Source organism: Aspergillus affinis, assembly GCF_023601865.1.
Source record: "Aspergillus affinis strain CMG 70 chromosome Unknown NODE_163_length_65872_cov_85_306938, whole genome shotgun sequence".
NCBI lineage: Eukaryota > Fungi > Ascomycota > Eurotiomycetes > Eurotiales > Aspergillaceae > Aspergillus > Aspergillus affinis.
The window spans coordinates 19,055-43,719 of NW_026515944.1; the positions used below are offsets into that span (position 1 = coordinate 19,055).

A 24,665-nucleotide genomic window follows, 5' to 3' on the forward strand; every position below is an offset into this window, starting at 1 on the left:
GGCCGGTCGGCAATCTGCCATATCGCGGTTGACAGATTCTGCTGAACCGTGTGTCCGCAACATGGTATCCGTTCTCCATGGACAGGAGTCTGGCCACTGTCACTGGAGGGGGATGAAATGGAAAGAAAAGCAAAGTAAACGGGAAGGGAAGTGCCGCCATCCCTGTTCGCCGTCTGGTCAGGTGGAAAGGCCAAAGTTTAATCTCCATGCTGCCCTCCCGCTGAAACACGTCCCTGTCTTGGTCTCCCGCTTGAAGAATGTCCGTTCACTCTACGGACTATATAATATATTATATTTAAAGGTAATTTACTCAATCCAGGAGACAAAGTACTATGACAGATCCAACACCAGAATACTTCCGAAGTCTCCGAAAATTGAAACTACGGTCTGGCAGTTAAATTGAACAGGTCGATCAGTTGCTAGTTCGGTGCGGCGCTGGTGGACAAGGCAATCAATATAAGGCGACCCGTCTCTCAATCTTGGGATTCCAGTCCCAACGAGCGGTTCGCATAAAGGGGTGGGTTCCGCCGTTTGTCTTTCTTAGCCATTGTCATTTGTCCGTACAACAGATCGTTTGTTACGGGGAGGCAATTCACCGATTGGGAAGAGAATTTGTCAATTTCCCTGGCGATGGACTCGATTTAAAGAATAAAGAAGCGAGGAAATCAATCGAAAAGAAAAAAAAAACAGAAACGAAGAATTAATCAAATCCGTCGCAGGGGGAGCAAAAGCCAAAAACCCGACCAGAACGCGGTGGAAAGCAGGGGGTTAAAGCCAGACAAGAACAGAAAAAAAAACCCGCCAGCCAAGGCTCGTGGGGCATCCATTCACGCGTGGGCACAAGTCGAGCTCCGAGCCGTCCTTTTGCTCGGTCTTACCGCATTGGTAGCGTTCGATTATTTTTGGGCGGACCTACTCCGGTCTAGTAGCAGTTATGCCAGGTTTAGCCTGCTTAGTAGGATTGGAATCATTTAATCATTTCATGATAGAGGCCCTAGTTCCAGGACGGAAGCAGCATCGAATCCTCCCGACTGAAGAGCTTCTTTTTTGACTTTCCCCCGCACGGGCGCAAGGAACGGACGACGACTCATCCCAGCCGGCACGAGTCCGCTTGGTTTGCTCGGGGGCTTCCCTGGCGAGATCATTATTAGGTTACTTTCTGTTGGTAATCATATTCCTCTGTATTTTATTTTCTTTATTTATATTTTATATTTTATGTTTCTATATTTTTAACTTTTGGACTCCGTCATAATAATAATAATAATAATAATAAAGATAATAAAAAGAAGAACAAATCATGCCGTCCCTGACTACACCTCCTCTGGCAGTCACTAAGAGCAAGACTAAGGAGGCTAAAGAAGTGGTCGCCGCCGCAGGAACAAACGACTCCGCCTTTAGTGGGCGTACCGTACGGTAAGAATCAGGACCTCCCCCTTTACGGAGTAGTCAGGAAGCTTTGCTCTTCAGGGTCAATGATCAACTCCCTTTTTTTCTTCCCTTCTCCTCCCGTTCTTCTCGCTCTCTTCTCTCCCGGTCCATCCCTCCTTCTTTTCTCTCGTTCCCTCATCTCTCTCCCCCTCTCCCTCTCTCTCTTTCAACCCCCTCCCACTTCTGGCTTCATCCCCTCCCTCTTCTCCCCAGAAGCAGCGATTGCAGACATCGTCCCTCGCTCCAACACGTTGGGTGAATTCGTTCATCTATCAAAAAACGTGTGGCGGTTTCTGGGAGATGCTCCTCGTGTCAATTCGCAGGCTGTAGTTGTACACGACTGACTCCCATGTCCGCTTAACCTCCCCTTACCGAGAACTACAGTACCTTCGACACTCACTTGCCACTCCGAATATCGTCTATCCTTTCTTCACAGCCTGCCGGTAGCACTCGAGAAGTGCTACAATTACCTAGGAACCTCCCCCCAGGAATCCCTTTCGTTCATTCTCGGAACAAGTAAAAAGCAACAATCCGATTCGACCAGATCTTCGGAACCACGGTTTGGGGCTCGATAAACAAACTCCGCCGCATCTATATATATACACCTCATCAAATTTCGCCATTTTAACTCGCCCTTCCCTTTCCCATCTTCACCATGGGTGCGTCTCTGAACTCCTCTTTCGCCCGTCCGTCGACGCGCGACCGGCCGACGACCCGCGATCAAGGAGAAAATTCGCTGGTCGTTCCTAGTCGCACCTCCTCGCTTCACTCCCGCATTACGCAACCCATCCCTTCGCAGACCACCGTCAAACCGGCCCAGAAAACGCCCAAGACTCTCACCCATGCCTATATGGTCTGTGGTGTCGGCCGCGAGCCTTCCCAGTGGGTGAAGGCTCCCTCGCCGGGCCAGGGAAAAATCGGTCATATGAAGGGAGCCGTGGGTCAGTTTTGGTTGCCCGAGATCCTGGGCAGCAGTCCTCGCCTGGAACAGGATAACGAGATTGCTAAGTCCTTGCATTCGGCTATGAGGGTGGGTTCTATTTCCGATGAAATGCGTGAATAGGCGCACCAAGAGCATTTTTTAGCTAACGAGATCATCAGGCCTGTTTCCCTCACGATGTCGAGATCTGTACCGGCAAGACCCAGCCTCACTGCGCCCACCATGCCTTTGTTTTGCAGCAGGATTCGTCTCACACTCTTTACGGTATTGCCTTGCGCGTCTGGTCCCGAGCCGACGAGAAGCGTGCCGAAACCATCCGGGAACTCCGCAAGAAGACCGAACCCGACTTCTACGATAACCCCGAGGAGATCTACTGGATCCCCTACTGCTTGAGTTTCCTCTCGAGATATCCCCTGTACGACTTGCTCGGCGACTACCTTCGCGGGATGTGGATCCACTGGAACAAGGCCACCAACTTGTTCCACGCGGAGGAAGTGTCGCGGATTCTGAGCTTCCCCGCCCCGCGCCTGAACGACCTGGTTCGCATCGATATGAAGGATTATGCCCTATGCTACCAATTCCCCTCGTCCCCCACGGGCTTCCAGAACTTCGCCATGTGGCCCCTGTTCACCTGTTTGTCCATCCCTAACATCGTGGGTGTCATCGAGGCTGCGGTGTCGCCGACCCGCCGCATCATCTTTGTCAGTCACTACGCCGCCATGCTCACCATCGCTGCTGAGACGATCCGATACTGCGTTCGGATATACGAGTGGAGCGGGCTGTACGTCCCGGTGGTCCATGCCCGTCACATCAAGGACCTGGTCCAAGAACCCGGTCCGTACATTCTTGGTGTCACGGCGGAATGCCGAACCCTGTTTAACGCCCCGTCGGATGCCTTGGTTGTGGATCTGGATCGCAACTTTGTCCTGACCTCGAGCCCGCCCAGCGTTCTCAACCCCGGACAGCGAACGAAGTTCATCAACCGGTTGACGCAGGCGTTGAACGGCGATGTCTCGCCCTCCGGCGTTCCTAACCACCTCCGATCGGCCTACGCCGGCGGCAAGCTGATCCCCGCCGGTCAGATCATCGTGATGAGAGGCGAGGTCGAAAGCGTCCAGGAACCGTCGTGGTGGAACCAGGATTCCGTCATGGGCGTCATGGACCACGTCTGCGAGAAGTTGGGACGCAACACGGGTATGAAGGCCATCTTCGGCGGCTCGGTGAAGAAGCCTCTCATGACCAAGGTGTCCATGCGCCACCTGAACGAGATCGTCCGGGAGCGCAACCAGTACTCGCGGGATGCCATGGAGGCCTGGCAAGACTTCATCAACCTCAAGGGCCGCATGGACACCGAGCTGAGCAAGGTCACCAAGCGCAACAACTTCCTGGTCGAGGAATTGGAGACCTGGAAGCAGCAGTTCCTCAAGTTCCAGACATTCGCCGAGCAACTCACTAAGGAGACCTCCGAGCTTAAGGTCAAGATCGAGAACCACAAGCGTGAGAACCGTCGCCTTAGCGGTCTCATTGACCAGCAGAAGGACGACGCCGCCCGTCTCACTCTGCGCCTGTCCGGAACCGAAAAGCAGCGGGACGACGCCCTGGAGGCGCTGGTTCTTCAACAGGAGATCGCTGAGGAGCTGGAGCGCGAGAGAAAGCGCAACCAGAAGGAACTCTCCAGCCTGCAGCACAACAACACCAACCTCGTTCGCCAACGCGACGATGCTCAGCGTGTGGTGCTCCACCTTAAGAGCCTGATCAACGGCCAGTCTCACCACATGGAGCACATCGTTCGCTCCATTGGTAGCTCGGCCGACCTCTCTGATCTGGCCCAGCAGGAGGCCGTCGAAGAGAAGACCGCCGTCACCGACGCATCCAAGTTCGAGGAACCGGCTGCCGTTGAGCCTCGCAAAGAGGTTATCCCCAGCCGCAGCAGCTCCCGATCCGAGACCAGCGTCTCCACGACGGGCCCCACGAGGGACATGAACCCTGAAATGGATCAGCATCTCATGAGCCTTGGTAAAGGTGACAAGCGTCTTGCCCGTCTGAGCATTACAGACGTGGCAGATCGCTACCTCCGGGACAAGACCGATGCGATCTCGGACATCATCCGCAGCATCAGCGACCAGTGCGCCGCCGCTGTGGAGGGCCTCCACCTGGCTCAGGATGCCGCGGAGGACGACTCCGACGAGACTGGCAAGGATGGAGACCGCCTGGCCTCTCATGGCGATGACCACCGTTATGGCAGCGAGATGGGGGACTTCCTGCACCCTGACCACCGACACTCGAGCGTGCCCCCGACGCCGGACCTCGTCCACAACCGGTCGAGCACGTCGATGTCGATGGTCAGCAACTCGACCTTCCCGGAAAGGTCGAGCCAACAGTACGGTCCCGGCGAGGTCCCGACGCGGATCGTCGAAGATGATGACGAGCACGCCAATGACACCGATGGTCTTGATGACCACACTGAGACTGGCACCCTGTCGAAGCAGGGTAGCGAGGATCTCATGCGCACCAGCAATCCCCGACTGGTCGCGTAAGTTAGTTTGTACCATCGATGAAAAGATGAGATGCAAAGACGACTCTGACACGACATCTTGCTCCTCTTCGAATTTGAGCGAGTTGTGCAACGGCAGTTGTTAGTTTTTGGCTTTTGAAATTTTTTTTACATTCTTGATCATTTGCCGTTGGATATTCCCACTATTGCCATTCTTGGGGGTTTTTTGGAGACCATTTTTTCTATCTATTTATTTACCATTCTTCTTTGGGGGATATTGATTCTCATTCTAGTCTCGTTTTATTTTTGGGTGGTGGTTCGATTTCTTCACCACAGCTTGTTCTACTCTTCTTCGTCGGCCTTTTCTTTTCATATTTCGCTTCTTATCCAAGACCCAAGGGTCTTGGCCTTTTGTGTCGTCCACCCCAGTCCTCATTCATTTCGATTTCCTTATTTTTCGCTGTCATCCACATATTTCCCTTTGTCTATAGTTCCTGGAACCGGCCGCTTTGAAAGCTGCCGAAGTCTGAGATATTCTGAATTGAACACCAAGTCTTCTCAGCGGGTAACCTGCTGGAAGATTGAATTGAATTGAATACAAAAGTTCTCCTTGCTGCATAGTATATACACTAGATCCCTTTCCATCGTCATATTAGGCCAGCTTGCCCGGCACGAACGGGTGCCCTGCACTCAATCCGCCGCATACCGCCCACGCCTGTCCGTTGACGTAGCTACTCTCATCACTCCCCAGGAAGAGCGCCACGCGCGCAACCTCATCCGCCACAGCACCGCGCTGCAAGGGATTCAACTGGCCGATCTTGCGCTGCGTGCCGCGCTCCCTCGCCGCGTCAAACACCGCCTGCGTCATCCCCGTCTCGATCAACCCGGGACAGATGGCATTCACACGAATCCCTGACCCGGCTAGTTGAAACGCACTCGTCTGCGCAATCGATACCACCGCTGCCTTCGAGGCCGAGTAATCCGTCGACCCCGCATTCGAACGTAGCCCGGCCACTGACGCGGTGCAGATTATCGATCCTCCGGGATACTTCTTCTCTTCCGAGGTGACTTTCATCGCGGCAGAGGCATACTTAACGCCCAAAAACACCCCCAGGGCATTAACCCTCATCGTATTCATGAACTCATCCCCTGACACGTCGGCAAAATGCTTCGGTTGTCCGACGATCCCCGCGTTCGCGAAGAAGATGTCTAGTCGGCCGTAGTTCGTGATTGCGTCGTCCACGACTGCCTTGGTGGCTGCTTCGTCGGCCGCGTCGAATTGGCGGGTATGGACCTTTACGGAAGGGTAGAGGGTATTGAGTTCCCGCGCGTAGGTCTCTAGGTGCGTGGGTGTGAAATCGCAGATGTAGATTGCCTGAGCGCCGTTGGAGGCGTAGTGGTAGGCTGTTGCGCGGCCGATGCCGGCGGGGGAGTTTGCTCCTGTTACGATGGCGACTTTACCCTTGACGCGGCTGGAGGAGAGTGTTAGTTGACTGTTGACTAAGAGAAAGCGAAACTCTCCGAACGCAGATATGATATGTATGTCCGAGTGCGCCACATATTCATGACCGTGCGTCCGTATAGTTTCTAGACGAAAAAGAAGGTAGAGAACATACGGTCCTGTTGAATCCCCCGCGACTTGCCGGATCTTGGGAACGCCCTCGAAGGACCCGGCGTCGGGGATCCCTTCGACCAGCTGTTGGCTGAGGGCTTGGAGACGCTGTTTAGCTGCACCGGACATGGTGGGTGGATCTGATATATATGAGTAGATAGAGATAAGTGTAGATGTGAGGGTTGACAATGAAAGAAAGAGTAGGTAGGAAGAGATAGAGTTAGGGGTAATGGAGGTGAGACGATGTAACTATGCGACAGAACAACTCGGCTGCTTTTTGCGGGGAGCCGAGGTTGTTTGTTGGAGCATAGGGACGTACCCTTCCGCCTGCCCTGGGGTTCGACCTCGCTTAGTCATCAATTAGTAAGCTAGATATCTCAGATAAGTGGCCACACCGATTGCCACGGTACTCAGAGGCACGGAGTAATTTTTAGAAAATAATTAGTTAGTAGAGGCCGACCTTGCCGATAATGTATACATGATGTAGAGTGAATTTATAAAATGATCTAGCCGGTGAATAAGATTTTTCAGTTAACTAATATGGTAGCTACAATCTTCACAGGGATCATATACCGTACTTCCTACATATCAACCACCTCAGCTTTCAATCAACGCAGTTCAAGATGATGACGATGATATTAGAGTATAAAAGACACCAGCAATTACTCGAGGCGGCCCTGAATTTTCAGCCGCCACTCGTTCTACTGTCAATAGATCTTCCACGGACTTAGTCGGTCCTTTGTTTTTGATATAACTTCATGGCGTGGTTATAGACCTGTCACTTTCATTCAAGCTACCTTCGCCTAGGGTTCTTCAATTTTACTTCTCTTTTTTGTATGACGTTTTCGGGGAAAGCTTTACAAATTGCTTCCTGATCTATAAGCCTTCTTTGGTCTGGGGATGGCAATCTTACGATTACTTAGGATCAGAAGTTGGGAATCCGGTGTATGACACTTCAGGGTCGTCTGCTAATTCGTCGGTCAAGCGCTTAGCTCTACAATTACTTGTGATCGACCCATTGATCTGCGGAATTTTCTTACAAAGACTTCCTAGGGTCTCAATGCCCTTTCCGCCATCATACATCTGGCGTTGATGATCGTGTGAGCATATCATTGGCTCACATCCCTGTATCGATATCAGGTTAGCAGCTCATCTTGCATTAGGCTCGTCAGCCGCACTCCCCTCTTCTTTTCAGGTGCCAACTTCAAGTTCCGAGGGCAATCAACACAACATCTTTGCTGCCAAATATTGAACATGACACCGCTGTTTGAAGTTCGTCCAAGGCCCACGAGTGTAAATGGCTTGATCAAGCGCCTGGGTGATGCCGACTGCAACAGTAAAGAGAAAGAGGCTTTGCAGGCGCTGGTAGTAAGCATGGTTGATCTGGTTCGGAATCAAGACTTAGCAACTTATTACCTCGAGGCCTCACGACTGGCTCAAATCGCCGATAAAGAAAGATATTTCGACCTGATGAGAGCTCTCACCAACGCTGTGACAAAATATTCCACGGAAGGTACTATCCTCGATCGGCACCTGTTGCCATCTCTCGATTATGCTCTACGTTGCCGCCGCACGAACCCAGCGGCAGAGTCGTTCAATCCAGTATCGACGCTCACGAGTGTATTTGAACGGTTGAAACTATCATTCAAACAGGCGGATATACAGACTCAATACCACCTCCTCTTTTTTCTGGGTACGGTTTTGGACACGCTCATTGACCTCAAGGTGAATGGAATCAATCGAGAGGAGATATACGAGCCACTCGTAAATCTACTCGACCAGTTAAAGAGCCACGACGAACCTCGACTGGCTCAGGCAGCGAGTTATGCCTCCGAGGCGCTGCGTGGCGTACCAGATAATGTCGACGTTTGGAATTTATTTTGGCAGACCAGCGGGCAGGTCATTTCCGCTGCATCCAACATTGCCGGCGGCGTCACCAGCATGGATCCAGGCAAGTTCGTGACTGCCGCCCCCGAGGTCCTTGAGCTCTATGCCTTGTTAAAAGATCTGCTTGATGCTGGACACCGTCGCTTAGAAGACCGAAAAAAGAAAAAGTTGGAGGAGGCCTTACGGAACAATATCAACAAAAACAGCAACCAGCGGCTGTGGTATCGAGTTCTAAGGTACGCAAGTCTTTTGCTCTCCGCCAACTCATTCGACGTGCTCCAAGGCGCCCTGCGGGATATTTCGATCAAGCTTGGCTCAGAATTTTGGTGTGGACTGTATGCTCAAGTCGAACAAACCTGGCTGCGTGGCGACAATGGCACTAAGGCTAGTGCTGTGGATTTTATTGAGTGGACATTTAGCCTGGAATCGGTGATGAAGGTCAGAAGACATGACAAGCAGGTGCAGAGAATGGTTGCCCTCTTATCTGAGACACTCGAGCACCCTGAATGGAAGACATCGGTCAAGGAACGCCATTGCATGTTTCGACGCCCTTTTCGAACTAAAATCACAACGGAGCCGACTCTCCGACAGCCATTTCAGTATCGACTTGATGAACAAGATCGAACGAGCCTTCTCGAAGATGCATGGATAAGATGCAATCCAGCACAAAGATTTTACGCTGATGTTGCACTGACCCAGTATTACAAACGCGACGATTGGCATGTTCTCAAGATTTTTCGCCTATCTGGAGAGCCTCTGGAGATGAAAAGCTGCTTTATCAATCTTGGAATTGTGGAATCTGCATCTTCCGAGCGCGAAACCAGCGATGAACGCTTCGAGGTGTCTTTGAGAAGGCGTTTGACCGTGTATCCTTCAAAGAATGGTAAAGCTATTCATTTACCGGATCTATTTAGCCCACGAAAACTAGCAAATGGTCGTGAAGGCAGGCCCGAGAGGATATTAATCCGGGGTCGTGCAGGAGTCGGGAAAACAACTTTATCTAAGAGGATCGTTCACGACATGTTGCGTGGTCAGCTTACTTCATGGGGGTTTGATCGAGTACTCTGGATTCCGCTGCGATCTCTAGACCCAGGTATTGATTTGAAACAGTTCATCATAGGTAAAATGTTTGGTGATGGGCAACCAGAACGCGAAATGCTTGCGACAGCGCTATGGGAAATGCTAGCAGAACCATCAGATACACGAACACTTTTCATCCTTGATGGATTTGATGAGATCGCCGACAAAGCCGAGCAAGCCCCATTCGCGCAGCTTCTCGCCCGCAGAAATGTTATAATCACGTCACGCCCTTACGCAATCCACCCTTACCAGTTCCGGAGAGGATTTGATCTTGAACTTGAAACCGTCGGATTCCAACCAGATCAAGTATTTGAATATCTCGACCGAGCTGTAGCAGACGAAGTACGGGGACAGGAAATCAAGGATTTCATCCGTAATCAGTCGCTGATGAAAGGACTGTTGCAAATCCCGATTCAACTGGACGCATTGTGCTATTCATGGGGAGAAACAACATTTTCGGACCCCCCGCAAACGATGACGGCTCTGTACCAGGCAATTGAGCTAAGGCTGTGGAGGAAAGATATTGTCCGCCTTAACAGAGGCTCAGAGATCGCAGTCAAAGCTTTGTTGGACAGGGACCAGCTGGAAGCTTCTATGAAGTTGGAAGTTGACTTGCTGGAACAAATTGCGTTCAACGGTCTCTATCATAACACGGTCGACTTCGCACCTCGTTTTCGACACAAGGTTTACAAAATGTTTCCTGGGATAGCTGCCATAGATGACACTAAAATTGACCGTCTGTCCTTCTTACGTGCCGTTGATTCAGGCCCTGGGAGCAAGGTTTACTATTTTATTCATCTTACATTCCAGGAGTATTTCGCGGCCAACTACTTTGTACGCTGTTGGGTCAACAACGTCTCGCTCAATGTTATTCAGCTCAACATGAGCGGAGTTAAGCAGGTTTCACCCAAAGAGCTGCTGATGCAGGAAAAATACAATGGACGCTACAATATCATGTGGCGACTTGCAGTGGGAATCTTACACAGTCAGAACTTGCAGCATTCACTCGAATTCATCGACCTACTCAATGACTTTCCAAGAGATATCCTTGGTCCGGTTCACGCACGCATCCTCATGCATTGCTTCAACGAGATCCCGCAGGACCAAGGTAATCTCACTTTAGAAGAGAGGAGGAGTGAACTCGAGAAAAAATTAGAAAATCTTCTGTGGTTGGATTTGGGAACTGGTATATCTTTTGCCTCTGAGATGGAATTCCCAGAGCGCTTGCTTAGCAATCTTCTTACGCAAGGGTCCAACAGATGCCAACACAAGGTTTTATTCAGTTTATTCCTTCGGCCACATCTTTCACATAACCTTGTTCGGCAGGTGGCAGAACTCGAAGATCCCTCAAACTCTCATTCAGTAATGATTTCTGGGGTTCTTGCTAGCCACCACAAAATCTTTTTTAACAAGATTCTAGATATCTTGGAGAATGGATCTGAGGAGTTACAAGGCTTCTTGTGTGACCAATTGCAGTTTGAAAAGGATTTGCCTGACGAATTCATGAATGCATCGGTGCACCTAGTTTCTACCACGGGGAGCGACGAAGCAGCAACTCTTTTGTCACGCCAGTCTACACTTCAACAAAACATTATAACAGAGCTCATCTACCTGTTGAGACATGAGAACCCAGTTATAAGTTGCCGTGCCGTTCAAGCATCGTACGGGGCTATAGCAACAGATGAAAGTCTACTTACCGCGGTCATCAATCTGCAAGATGATGAAGATGACTGCACGGTATACAGTGTAACTAAAGCGCTAGCTCATGCTCCTGCCTGTCGCGATGTCCAGGAGTGTTTGACTAAGTTACTTCAAGATCCGGCATGGAAGATCAGGCATAGGGCTGCCGAATCTCTAGAGGCCCAGCACAATATATCTACCGATACTATCGAGGCTCTGCTCCAGAATGTTTACCACAGTAACCCCAATGACCAGGTGGCGGCACTGAAAGCCTGGTGCAAACATGCTCCCTCCCGGGACAAGATATTAGAGATTTGTTTATCTTGCTTGGAGTCACCCGAGTTGATCTCGACTGCGATTGATATGATAGGACGATACTGGGCCCTGCCGAATGATCGAAGCGTCTTTGAACAAGTGTATTTATGGCTTGGGGGCTCTCAAAGCAACCTCCACGAACTCGCCCTGGGCATCTTGAAAGCATATCGCAACCTAGATGATGGGTGTTTGCGACAGGTGATCACATTCCTTTCAGATGCGCACCCACCTTCAGTGCGCTCGATGGCACTGAAAGTCCTCGCGGCGCAACCCAAATTACCTGAGGGTGCAATCGGACTAGTGGAAACGCTCCTCGAGGGCGATAGCGACTCCGTAGCTGGTAGTGCATTGGAGGTTTTCCTCGAACATTCAATCGCGATCTCTTCGACCACAGCAATGGCAATAATTAAATTGGCTTCAAGAGTGTATAATCCCTTCACACCAGGAATCATTGCATTCAAAACACGGCTATGCAGGAAAACGATACCAGTTGAGACGGTTCACACCCTAATCGCGTTCCTGGACAGCGAATCTGCGGAGGTGAGGAAAATCGCAGGCCTGTGCTTATCATCCTGTACGGGGCTTCCTAGCATGCTCTCCGGTTTCGGTCAAGAGACATGGGCAAGGATATTCTGCCTATGGTTTGAAAGAAGCTTGAAAGGAGATCTCTACTGTTTTCTATGGGATGACCATGTCTATTTGCATATGCCAGAGGGGTCAGGCACAATAGATGTGAGTAGTTGTGAGCAAAGAGAGAAACTCGACTACGCGACCAGGGCTGTAGAGGGGTTAATCCCGCTCACGATGCCTGTTGATGAAACAGATGAGAGTGAGGATCGGTTTGAATTCTTTGAGTACAAATCCAGTGGTGAAGGCGAATCCGATGAAGACAGAAAGGAAAATGAGGATTATACTGCCTTGGGTCAGTCTATCTCACTAAGTTCTGCCCAAAGTCAACCGCCACAGAGCTAGTTAGAGCTGGCTGACTGACTGACAACCAGCCACTCACATAGAGAAAAATTCGGGAAAATTTCCCAGCCCACACCCACCTCTCTGTCTTCGCTACAGTCGGCCATCGCGAATGGCTTAAGGCATAGTTTCCTCGTGCGCGACCATAACCAGTGTGTAGTTTCTCGAAAATTTGAAAGAGACGGACAAGATAATAGTAAATATGATGAAAGAATCTCTCTTCGAAACGAAACAAATGGCACATTCGGATTTCTGGAAGGACAAAGCTGGTTTGTACAGCCTTTCTCACCCATAATTCATATCTTAATGCTCCCTCATAGAATCATTTGAAAAGAAACGCTCTTCAGTTTCTCAATATGCTCGGTAGGCATTTACCATTACAACGAATATCCGAAGATCGATAGTCCCTTGAACGCTCTACACAGTTGAATGACATCTGCCGACAGAAGAAAATTACCAGTCTGGTGCAAACAAATATAGTCATCATTTCATGCACAGCAAACACATCAATGATTTCATACTCCCTCAAGCAAGGAGGCTACTCATTTCTGTCCTGTGGGCACTCCGTGTCTGGTATACCCACACTTCTGAGCTGGCACCGCGGAAAAGAGCCGCGCTGCGGAGGACACTACCAGAGTATCTACACCGGTGTACCATGTTCCAGAACGATGAAAGCTTCTGCCCGATGATGTCGAAAGTGCATTCTCCACTTAGTCTGGATCTTAGCTTCTTAGTCAAACTGATTGGCATACAGGGTCCTTTGTCAGGGGTGATTTTGTTCTGGAACCCTCGAGTGAGATTTTGTCAGCATTTGGTGCAAAGTTAGGTGCTTAGGTAATCAGCACAGGGTTGTTGGCCACCGACTGTCAGGACTAAAATGCGAAACATGGAAATGATGATTACTCTTTACATATTAAATTATAAACTGTAGATCAGTAAATCTGTAGAACGGCCGACCTGACATCACCGGGCTGCTCACGTGACCGTCAGTCAGCTGCGCGCGGCCACACGTCATGGGAAACACCTCGGGCATTCCATCGCTTTTGTTTTTTATCTTCCCTTTCTCTCGCCCTCTCGACCCGCCTCTCCCTGGTCTGCGCCTTCTTTCTCTCCCTCCGGGGTGGTCCTTGATATAAAACACCAGACCCCGTCTTTGAGTCATTGTCCGTTTGAAGTGGAGCAGCCAGCGGTCCTTCTTATCTATCGCCCAAACAACGATTACGCCATCCCACCGCACAAAAAAGTCCCGTCTCTTCATCAATCCCATTTCGCCTACGTTCACACGCTTCTTGAACGATCCTCTGCACTATAGTTGGCCTTCATATCTCGATCGCCTCGAATGAGAGCCGACACACGAATCCACACGCATTCATGAAGTCTGCACTCGCCAAACCCTGCGTCTGGTCTGTTCACCGCCCCACGAGCCATGGCGGAGCACGATGCCCGACAACAGCTGCTGCGTCGCTCGTCGTCGCGCACCTCCTCGTCCTCACGACATAGCCAGAAGGCGAAAACCGTCCGCGCCATCCCCCAGAAACGTCTATCGGCTTCGTCCAACACCACCACCGACCTGACCTCGTTCCCCTCGCTTTCGCCCGATCGCTCGCCCGAGGGATTCCTCGGCCAGCCCGCCTTGAATAGCGCCTTGTCAAACGCGTTGTTGGATAGCGATAATGGTGATGCCGCCAGCGACACGAGTCGAGACCGCCGGGCGACCCTGGCCAAGTTGACCGGTGGGGTCCCGCCGCCCTCGGGTCGAGCTTCTCTGTTCGGGGACTCGGTCCCGATCCGCGACGTCCCCGGTGCGCTGCATCTGGCGGACGATGCGCACATCGAGCGATTGATTGCAGGCACGGGAGCCGTCAAGTTGGTTCGACAGTTTGCCCGCGACTTGGCGCAGCGCGATGCCGAGGTCTCGGCGCTGCGGCAACGGGCCGACGCGCGGGAGAGAGAGCTGAAGAGGATGCTGCGGGAGGTCTCGGTCTCGAACCAAGACATCGAGCGGCGGTTATATGCACTGGAGAATGCTCCGAACAAATCGGACCGGGATCAGGCAGATGACGGTAATCACATGGAACCAGCGGTCAATTCTCCTTCTGGCGTCCACGGGCTAATGCAGCAAGCCTTGACCGATGGCGTAGGCACGGATACGCACGAGGAAACCTCGGATCCAGCGCCGCAGGCCCAGGCCACCCTCCGTCCGCAACAACGTCTCGAGGGCGACTCCCGGTCGGGCACCTCGAGCCTGGAATCGGGAACGACTCGCAAGAGACAGAGTTCCCTGCGCAACTGGCAGGATTATATCTTTGGAAGCACAGCCGGCAGTCGCAAGACCAGCCGTGCGAGCAGCATTATGAGTGAGGTTGGGGAGATCGAGGAAGAGGGCCAGCAACCGCGCAACGCCAGCAACCCCTCATTGGCTCGACGCAAGGCTCTCGACGACCAGCTCTTCCAGCCGCCACCCAATGGACAGGCGGTGCCTCTGGCCGGGGAAGGAAAATGGCAGCTGGGTGTGACTTCCAATGGCGATGACAACAGTGTCCACTCTCGCAAGTCTTCAAAATCACTATCGTCTTGGACCCTCAAACTGTTCGCAGGGAACTCCCAGTCGGGCAAGGACGAAAACGATGCGGACAGCGCGCGCACCGCAGCTTCGTCAAACATGCGGGAGCGAAGTAAGGCCGATTCATCCGCAGCCCAGGCGAACCCCAAAGGCGCCATGTCGGCGGTTGCAGCCTTGAAACGAATCAATAGCAATACCAGTATACATGGCGCGCCGTCGGGACGGTTGTCAAACGGACCGGCCAGTCTATCCAGATCGAACCAAGTCGCGCGGAGGAATGCGGCCAGCGTTTCGCATGGATCCGCCTCGGAGAGTGCCGACAAGAACGCAACCAACCTTGGGCCTGTGGAGATGGATGCCATCCTCCCGATGGAGTCACGACCCCCAACGCTGTCTCACATTTACAACTACCAGCCCGGTGAGCTTTTGACCGACAGATTCGGATTCATTTACGACCAGCGTCGAAAGAAGAGACAAAGAGATGCCGGCTCCTTTAAGAATGCCGGCAATCGTCTGAGCATCGCGGAAACCCTCAGTAGCTTTCGAAGCGAAAATTCTGACGTTGATGACGAGCGCGAATCCCTAAATCAGCCACCGTCTGCTACAGAATCTCAGCGCTCCCCGGATTCGGCATCTCCCGAGGACCCAGAGGCCGGTAGCGTTGCGATTCGGAGATGGCAGGATTACTTGAAAATTGCCACGGGCCCGGCAGAGTTACTGTCTCACACGCCGTCTGCCGGTCCTATCGTGTCGTTGACTACTGGGGAACCCCCGCGGAATCCAGCAGTAAGCGTTGACAAACGCGGCTCCCTTTCATTCAATCAAAATCTTGAACCGTCGGCATCTACATCTACGATCACGGCCGATCGTCCTGAATTCTCCGGCGTGTCGAGCGATGAGCCGGTCGTGACAGCCACGTCTTCCGCGGCGAAGGAGAATGAACCTGTCAAGCTGCTTCTTGAGCAGCTCACCGATCTTCATGACACCTTACAGCGCGACAGAACAGTCAGATGGAATGAGTTCCTCCGCAAGGTGCGAGCAGAGCGCAGGAAAGAAGGCGAGGCTGCGGCGGCCGCAGCGGCCGCAGCAGACCGACCCTTGCAATCTGTTGACACTCCGGAAGCGTCTCTCGCCGACGGTGAAGTGGTGGGTATTTCTGGCCTCGGAAACAAGGGCAAGGTAGGCCGTGCTAAATGGCGTGAGTTTCGGACGCTTGTACTCGGCGGCATTCCCGTCGCTCTCCGCGCCAAGGTCTGGTCCGAATGCAGTGGCGCGTCGTCCATGCGGATACCGGGCTACTATGATGAGCTCGTGAAAGGTACAGACGGCCACGATCCTGATGCGTCGGTTGTTTCGCAAATCGACATGGACATCAACCGTACCCTGACAGATAACGTGTTCTTTCGGAAGGGACCCGGTGTGGCGAAATTGAAGGAGGTTCTCCTGGCGTATTCCCGACGCAACCCGGAAGTTGGGTACTGCCAGGGTATGAACCTCATCGCCGCGTCTTTGCTGCTGATCACCCCCACTGCCGAGGATGCGTTCTGGATCCTAGCGTCGATGATCGAGGTCATTCTCCCGCAGCATTACTACGATCATGGTCTTCTTGCGTCTCGCGCCGATCAAGTTGTGTTGCGGCAGTACATCTCCCAGGTGCTGCCCAAATTAGCGGCCCATCTCGAGACACTGGGCGTCGAGCTGGAGGCGTTGACATTCCAATGGTTCCTATCCGTCTTCACCGACTGTCTCTCCGCCGAGGCACTCTATCGTGTCTGGGACGTGGTGCTGTGTCTGAACGTCACCAGTGTCGTGAACAACAGCAACAGCTCCAGCGCCTCGACCAACCAACCCACCACCGCTCCTCGAGACGCGAACGATGCCAACGCATCCGCCGCCAATGATGTTGCGTCCGGCAGCGGCGGCGGCAGCACATTCCTCTTCCAAGTCGCCCTTGCACTCTTGAAACTGAACGAGCAGCAGCTTCTGACTACCTGCTCCACGCCCGCGGAAATATACACCTACATCAACCATCAAATGACCAACCACGCCATCAGCATCGACGGCCTGATCCAAGCCAGTGAAGCCTTGCGCAACGTCGTCCGTCGTGAAGACGTGGTGGCACGCAGAGCAGACGCGTTACGAGAAATGCGAGAATTCGGAGGTGGTCAGTCAAATGCAGATACTGACAGTTGATCCACATATTGATTGATACATCTCCCTCCACCGTATTCCATCCTCCCAAAATTTCATTCATTTTTCCAAAAGAAGACCCATTCATCGGATTATATACCCCTACCTTCCTTTTGCGCTCATTCATACCCATCAATAGGTGTTTCCATCATTTTTTTAAAGCTTCATCGTTGTTCTTCATGTCCATGATACCATCTCTTCGTCTTTCTTTACATCTTTCTTTTTACTTTCATGTTCATGTTCATGCGCATTCTGTTCATTCATCTATCTATAGACTGGGGCCTTTTTTTCTTTGGCTGGGGGTTATCTTTTTTTATCTTGATTTTCATCCTAATAGCAAGGCATGACTGGAATCTCTTGAGTAAATTAAATGGATACGGCGTTAATATCATTCAAGGTTTAGAATAGTTTTTTGTTTTTATCATTTACATTCCTTCATTCATTTCGTTCTTTATATTGGCCGTTTACGCATTTCCATCTATGCAACAATCTGTCTAGCTACCTGCCTTAGTTTCCTGTTGTTTCCTGCCACGCCCACTTTAGCCTGTTAGCGACTCAGCGACTTGGGGACTCAATTGACTGGTTAAGTAGACTAGGGGCTTTGTCTAGTCTTGTCGACACATATATATAGAACCATGAATCAATAAATGAAGATCGACTCCATTACAGATATCTTAGATCCAGAACGAATATGCGGCTGAAAAAGGGTATCATTATAGTCTTGGAAAAGCAGTATTTAATATCAACATCAACATCAATATCAGTCGGATATCAAGCCATGACATAACAGAACATATCAACAGGATTTAAACATAGCAGATAGATAATGAAATGAAATGCAAAAAAAAAAAAAAAAAAAAGACAAGAAAAGCCGAAATATGGTGGAGTGGAAACAACTAGTCCCACCCGAAATATATCAAAATGCAAAGGTTTTTCATGACGATGCAAAATGTTTATAAAGATTGATTTAATTCATTCATGGTTGCTTGCTTGCTTGCTTGCTTGCTTGCTTGCTTGCTTGCTTGCTTGCTTGTATTGAAATGTATTTCTCTTTTCCTGTTTCTCTCTTTAAGACATCCAGAATCGACCGTTATTGTCAAGAACAGTCGTCAAGTCGATCTGGTCGATGGTCGGACGTAATCCGAGATCCATGACGTCGCGAGCCACAGCCTTGATCTGCCGCATGATGGTCTGCGAGATGGCCCAGGTGCGGGCGAGCGTCTTGAAGACGCCGATGGTCAGCGTAAGTCGGTCCCGACTGGGGTCGGGCATCTGTCCGGCCTTGACGGAGCAGGCAGCCAGCTGCACGATGGAGCTCATGACGAGGGCACAGATGAAGAACGGGGTATGCTTGAAGACGGGCATGCGGATCGATGCTAGGGAGGAGATTTCGCTTGAGGCCTTGACGGCCTTCATGGCGTGCGCGTGGTGCGAGAAGGCCGGGATACTGCACGGCCCGGTGTGGCCGCAGATGACCTCCGCGGCGACGGCGGGCGACGAGAGCAGGTCAGAGCGCGGGAAGTGGAGGTAGATGGCGGCGCCGTTGACAATCATCGTCGCCTGGAACATCATCTCGTCTACTGTGCCGTCCGACCGCAGGAGTTCGGCCTTGGTTTCGGGCAGGTGGTGGAACCAACTGGTAATGCGCGCGTCGATGGCTTCGACGTGATCCTGCTGGCCCTCGACCATGTCTTGGATGGCCACCACGCGGCCGAGAATGCGGACGGCCTCCAGACGGTAGGTGAAGGACGAGAAGTCCCGCTCCTCGTCGGCGAAGACCCGATCATCGAACTGCGCGATTGTCGGGGGCGGGGGTGGTGTCAATCCATCTTGGTAGATTCGCTCCTCGCAGGGCAGCGGGACCTCCGGGGGCACTAAGCTCGTGCGGAAGATCTGCTGGACGCCCAGGGCGGTCAACATGCCCTCGATGATGAACAACTCCCACCAAGTTCGCCTCAAGCTCTCCTCCCGCACCGGATCCCCTTCACCCATCCTGGCCGCATAGCTTTCGGTGTGCAGTCCCAGCTCAAAGGCGAGGTCAACCGCCATGGCGAGACATTCTCCGGCCTCGCCCCGTTCATTGCGCGAATGAAGCACGATGGCTAGGATCACCAGCGCCTGCAACTTTTCGATGGTGCCGTCTTGCTCCATGACCGACGTCTTCACGGTAGGTCGATACGGCTCGCTGGAGGTGGCCTGGGTGAAATGGGAACCGACGAACTTGATCACATGCTCGAGGAAGGGCGGAATGTAGAATTTCTGGAAGTGACGCAGAGGCGGGAGGATTGGGTGTGAAGGATGGAAGAAGGTGTAATAGATATCGATGAGGTAGCCATCATTGCCAATGGCGGATGACGAGTCGGGGGTGAGAGGGTCAAATCGGACAGGTTGCGACGATTCGGAGGTGTTGGTGTTGGTTAACAGAGGGCTACCGGAGGAGGTCGAGGGCAGAGTCGTAGGAGGCGGCGGCATATATTGCAAGCTGGCCTGGAGACTCCAGTCGGTAGGAACGTTGATCAAGCCAACGTTCTGGGGGTCGAAGGCGAGGTCCGCGGCCAGCTGGTCGGGGGAAGACGGATTGGCCCGGCGCTTCTTCGAGGGACCCTTATAACCGCGACGAGAAGGGGTATATTGGCATTCAGAGCTCGTGGCTAGGCATCGACCGCAGATGGGGGTCTTGCCATCGCATTTCAGATGTTTGTGTCGGCAAGTCAGGCAGGCCAAGAGCGAAGGTCCAGCGCCTTTAGGGACGGCGGTTGCGTTTGTGTTCATGGGGGGGTTGAATGGCTCGTTCATCTTGACGGACTAGTAGAGACGGTGAATTGTTCGAATTTTGACTAGGCCACCCATATATCCCTAGAAATAAACTAAAACACGGAAGAGGAAGAATAAATCAAGAAGAGGGGGGGAGCGATTTTTAAAAAAGGACAGTCAGTAACTGTGCAGGAAGTGGGTAGATTGATCGAGATTGGCGTGTGGGCGAGGCGGGGAGATTGGTGGAGCGTCACGGGCCGGAAGGAGAAGAAGAAGAAAAGAAAAGGAAAAAAGAAAGAAAGAAAAAAGAAAAAATCGGGAGCACAGACAACCCAGCAGGGTGGAAGGAGCGACAAGGGAAAGAAGGAAAAAAGAAAAAAGAGAAGAAGAGCGAAGAAGTCGATCCCAGCCGATCCCCAAGCCGAGCAAAACATGCAAAGCACCTGCCTGGATTATCAGGTGTCGGCACAGGTACGGATTCTCTCCCCGCAGGCAGATTAGCTAATCTAATCCTCTTCTCTAACAAACAAATCACAACTAGTCCAGTAGTCAGTTGACTAGTTCGTGACTTATGCAGTGTCTCTCCTTCATAAACAGGATTAGACACCCGTCGAGGGCGCCGTTGGAGTCTTGGACGCCAATTAATCCAGAGAAAATCCAGGTGCAGACCTACCAACCAGTAGGCGGATCCACCGGACAGTCCGTTAGCCTGTCAAAGTGGAGCCAAGAAAGGATTCCTGAAGCTATCGATCTTGAAGCCGTTGTGAGACCAACGCTCTGACAGCACATTCTGCAAGGGTGGGAGGAATTCCCAGTGGTTTTCTCTATTGCCTTTCTATTCCTTTCAAATAATTATTGCTGCGAGATATTTAATGGCGAAAGCTTTTACTCAATTGGTCCAGAGAAAATCATCACATCTCCCCGGCTTCAAGAGTGCCATTGCCAAGGAACCTGTAGAACAACAAGATGCAGCCAATTCACAGTTTTTGGCCGGAAAAAGAAATAGACCATCAAATATTACAAGGATCTTCCCTAAAATTGATGCCCGATGCATCATGAAAGCCTTCCTTGCCGTTTTATGATCGTTCCCAGCCCATTCCATCCAATACCAAGACCAATAATCCTTACCATAGGAAGCGAGAAAACCACCAACAATCCAAAGTACGAAAAGGGAATGTCACACCGAATCCTAGCACGAACAAACCAGATGAAAGAAAAGAAGAACCGCCATGACTCGGTGTAGAAATTAAGTTTCGACCGTTGTGGCGACCTGCGATACGCCGGGATGAGCTCGATTCAGATTGGGAGGAATATGCGCCTCAGGTGTCAAGAGCAGAGTTTCTGCCTTAGGTGTCACTTTTCTGGCCGCCGCGGGAGAGAGCAACCTTAATCCCGTAGATTACGATTGCGCATCGTCTACCTACCCACCACTTCCATCCTCCCTGATTCCATCCTACCCTCCTGGTCCTGAGGCGTGTAAGGAACTCATACCTAAATTTCAATTCCTATCCGCGATTCCAAAACGTGAGTTGATTTCCTTCTTCCATGCTAGTCGGTGGTCGTGACGTGAGGAGCTAACGTGGCTTCTCCGGTTCAGCTATCAACTTCCGATTTACCTATACCTCTTGTCCCCTGGGTAGCTCGTCCCGTTAATCCGATCCATCGCTTCCATCGATACGAATATCACCTTCCTTCTCTCCGCGTCCTAATCTACACATCCCCACTCTATTCAAAATGATCTCCGACGACGATCTCCACCGTCTTGCCGTGTTCCTCGGCTCCTGCGCCATGATGATGATCGTGCTGTACCATTTCCTCGAAGTCAACTCTAAAGACGACACTCTTGATGCGGGCGCATTGAAGGGCAAGAAAGCGACGGGCTCTTCCGTGGCGGCTGGTTCGTCTGTTTCGGCAGAGGGCGGCGTGTCGAGTGGGAAGGATAAATAAACAATTACTTCGGGTGCTTGGTTGCTTCCTTGCTGTGGAGTGTAAGGGGGAGAAAGAATCAATCACTAGGCTAGTTGGTTGGTTGGTGTGAGCGCAATGCTTTGCAATGCAATACAATCAATTAATCAATGGCTTTACGTTTGAGTGATCGCAGGTGTGAGGTTGCAAAGTGAATAGGTTAAGATTAAGATACCAGCGTTGATATGGATGGATACCCCCTGCTTTTATAATTCCTGGATTGGAGGGTGTTTGCACGAGATAGATAGGTGGTGTATGATACTGGGATAGCTATTCCATTATTTCAATTAACCACGGGCTACCAAATAACCAATCGTCTTTTGGCAGGGGCATTTGTCAGTCCTGCGTGACTCGGGAGGATACAGTAAAAGTACAAAATACGAAGGGGGGGGAATCCTGAAAGAAAAATAACAACGCAAATGTTCGCTCGATGTGCCGGAACGCCATATCCTGAGAAGCGCACCGATCCAATGCAATGTAGGTCGAGGAAACCGAGATCCAACGGCTCTCGGTCCACAAAATGTGGGAGAATCCCGCCCATAGTTTTCATCCGTCCGTTATCACTTCATAGAAGTCCTCCTCTTTACTCAGTCTATGGTTTCGGGTGGGTGTCGCCAGCTGACACCCACCCGGGTCCAGACCAACGCCAATCTGCTCTTTGAGTCTTTGCACAGCTTTTAATATCTCTTGAGCTTTGGCATGTTGTGTATTTTTCCCATGAACCTTATTAAACGCGCGGATCGAGCTGTAACTGGCTGGGAATATGAGGGAATCTTCGCCTTGAGGTTGGTTAGAGGCCGGAAGGGTAAAAGGTCCCGGACTAGCGGTCGTGCTAGTATCGCCTGTGACATGAATAATTCAAACCATAATTAACAATTATTCTCCTTTCATAGAAAACAAAACTAATGCAATCGAAATGCAAGTCATCTAGATGCTTTCTCACCCGTTCTAGGTACTGACGGCCCATCGCCCAATTTCCAAGCAATGGGGTCAATGTGCTTTTTCTTAATGTGCTTGTAGAGCGCGGCAGCCGGCATGTTCTGTGTCTCGTCGCAGTCCTTCCACGAACAAGAAATGCTGTACGTAACATGACTTTTATAGATGTGTTTTTTCAGAACTTCAAGGTTGTGCACCTCAGACTGGCATTTCTCCCAACCGCACGCAAAAACCGGGTAATTGACCTTTGGGGGAGGGACAGCCAGCTGGACCTTCTGGACCTTGTTAGTACTTCCAGGGGGCCGACCGGGTGGTCTGCCGGGGGGCCTCTTCCCAGGCATTTTCACCGATGGTATTTGCACGGTTGGCGTGACTGGTTTTGCCGGCGACTGCGACGGAGTCTTTTGTTGCGATTTGGGCGTGGTCTGAGACTTTGGCGGAGGAGGCTGTACGGTCGGCTGCGGTGTCCGTGAAGGCGGTTGTGGTGGGGGTGGGGTAGGCTTAATTTGGACCTGAAGAGAAATCCGATAATTTTGTGCAAGGTGCTGGGGTTGCTGCTGGGCAGGTGTCCCAAGCACTTGTCTGGGCTTGGGTGGTGGTAGTGGCAGTTGCTGGGCGGTGGGTTTGTTGACAGGTACTACTACTGGCGGAGCGGCAGGCGGAGCCAGGACGCCGAAACCTGGTGCAGGCGCTGGTGTGGGCACGGGCGCGGGCGCGGGCGCGGGCGCGTGGATTTGGACGGGGTCACGTGCAGTAGTCGCGCGCTGTGCCGATTGATCTACCAAGTCCCAACGAAAGGTCTCCAAATCCGACGAGATACCAAGGAGGGGGAAAACGTCGCGCAGGCGAAGCAAATGGTGGTTTAAGCAGTTCTCGGTTGGGTGACGTCCCACCGCGATCAACACATCTCTTGCAATTGTCGAGGGATCGTACGTCTCTTTCTGCGCAGCATCGGCCGGATTCATGGGTTCTGCGATATCCGATCGGTTTTTGATGCCCACGTTGCTCGTAGGATCCTTCGGAGAGTAGTTGAATGAGGCAAACTTTCCAACACCCGGCGTACCCCCGGGAATTGAGCCTTGACTGGTAGGCGGTTTGTACATTCTAGCGGTAGAGAAATTCAAACTTGAATCGGTAATGCGGCGTCTCTTGGCATCGTGGGTATCATGGCTCGGAGCCTGACTAGGGGCCTGACTCGGGGTCTGACTCGGAGCTTGACTCGGAGGAGGCCTAGGCTTCGGATTGTTGGAGTCGAGATTACTGGGATTATGGGCCTGGCCTGGTGTTGTGTATGGTGGCCGAGAAATCGCGAATAAACGTGACGGACCAGCTGAGACGGCATGAGTTGGGCACATGATATTGCTTGGTGTCACATATCTCTGAGGTTGTACTGAAGACTGAGGCGGGGGTCGAGAATGCGGCTGAAATTGGGCCGGAGGCTGAGAGTGAAGTGAGGATTGGGCCGTCGGTGGAGGCTGATATTGAGACTGGGATTGAGGTCGAGTCTGAGGTTGTGAGCCATACGGAGATGCGTAGGACTGAAAAGATCGAGATGGTAGAGGTGGGGTGTTTTCGGCGGTGGACATTCTTTGGGAGGATGGCATCTGAGGATTATGGAACTGAGAAGATGTCCCAGACGGTAGAGGCTGGTTGTCATTGGGCCCAGGAAATCCCTGGAGCGATGGCATCGGAGGATCATCGTATCTCAGAGGATGCTGGTAGACACCCGGCTGCAGGAAGCTTTGAAGCCAGTAATAATCTTGGTCCGACATCTTGCGCGGCGGAGGTCATAGTCCTTGATTATTATTCTGTGGGCATATTGGAAGGAAATATGATGAACCGAGATACTCAT

General features: G+C 51.7%; 7 protein-coding genes across 7 annotated transcripts; 4 read left to right on the plus strand and 3 right to left on the minus strand.

Annotated features, from left to right (window-relative positions):
* Positions 1-2,083: 2,083 nt before the first annotated feature.
* On the plus strand, positions 2,084-4,905 carry KD926_002868 (DENN (AEX-3) domain protein; the record flags this gene model as incomplete). Its single annotated transcript, XM_053094438.1, has 2 exons — positions 2,084-2,458; positions 2,530-4,905. 2 exons carry the CDS (start codon positions 2,084-2,086, stop codon positions 4,903-4,905), a joined length of 2,751 nt encoding a protein of 916 aa, XP_052950785.1.
* A 609-nt stretch (positions 4,906-5,514) lies between these two features.
* Positions 5,515-6,603, minus strand: KD926_002869 (SDR family NAD(P)-dependent oxidoreductase; the record flags this gene model as incomplete). The annotated part of the gene is made up of 2 exons (XM_053094439.1): positions 5,515-6,334; positions 6,479-6,603. 2 exons carry the CDS (start codon positions 6,601-6,603, stop codon positions 5,515-5,517), a joined length of 945 nt encoding a protein of 314 aa, XP_052950786.1.
* A 1,125-nt stretch (positions 6,604-7,728) lies between these two features.
* Positions 7,729-12,408, plus strand: KD926_002870 (uncharacterized protein; the record flags this gene model as incomplete). The annotated part of the gene is made up of 1 exon (XM_053094440.1): positions 7,729-12,408. The coding sequence occupies one exon, from the start codon at positions 7,729-7,731 to the stop codon at positions 12,406-12,408; it is 4,680 nt and encodes a 1,559-aa protein (XP_052950787.1).
* A 1,423-nt stretch (positions 12,409-13,831) lies between these two features.
* Positions 13,832-17,161, plus strand: KD926_002871 (TBC domain-containing protein; the record flags this gene model as incomplete). Its single annotated transcript, XM_053094441.1, has 1 exon — positions 13,832-17,161. The coding sequence occupies one exon, from the start codon at positions 13,832-13,834 to the stop codon at positions 17,159-17,161; it is 3,330 nt and encodes a 1,109-aa protein (XP_052950788.1).
* Positions 17,162-18,226: 1,065 nt separating this feature from the next.
* On the minus strand, positions 18,227-19,954 carry KD926_002872 (Zn(II)2Cys6 transcription factor; the record flags this gene model as incomplete). Its single annotated transcript, XM_053094442.1, has 1 exon — positions 18,227-19,954. One exon carries the CDS (start codon positions 19,952-19,954, stop codon positions 18,227-18,229), a length of 1,728 nt encoding a protein of 575 aa, XP_052950789.1.
* Positions 19,955-21,646: 1,692 nt separating this feature from the next.
* On the plus strand, positions 21,647-21,859 carry KD926_002873 (dolichyl-diphosphooligosaccharide--protein glycosyltransferase subunit 4; the record flags this gene model as incomplete). The annotated part of the gene is made up of 1 exon (XM_053094443.1): positions 21,647-21,859. One exon carries the CDS (start codon positions 21,647-21,649, stop codon positions 21,857-21,859), a length of 213 nt encoding a protein of 70 aa, XP_052950790.1.
* A 941-nt stretch (positions 21,860-22,800) lies between these two features.
* On the minus strand, positions 22,801-24,585 carry KD926_002874 (putative C2H2 finger domain protein; the record flags this gene model as incomplete). The annotated part of the gene is made up of 1 exon (XM_053094444.1): positions 22,801-24,585. The coding sequence occupies one exon, from the start codon at positions 24,583-24,585 to the stop codon at positions 22,801-22,803; it is 1,785 nt and encodes a 594-aa protein (XP_052950791.1).
* Positions 24,586-24,665: the final 80 nt, after the last annotated feature.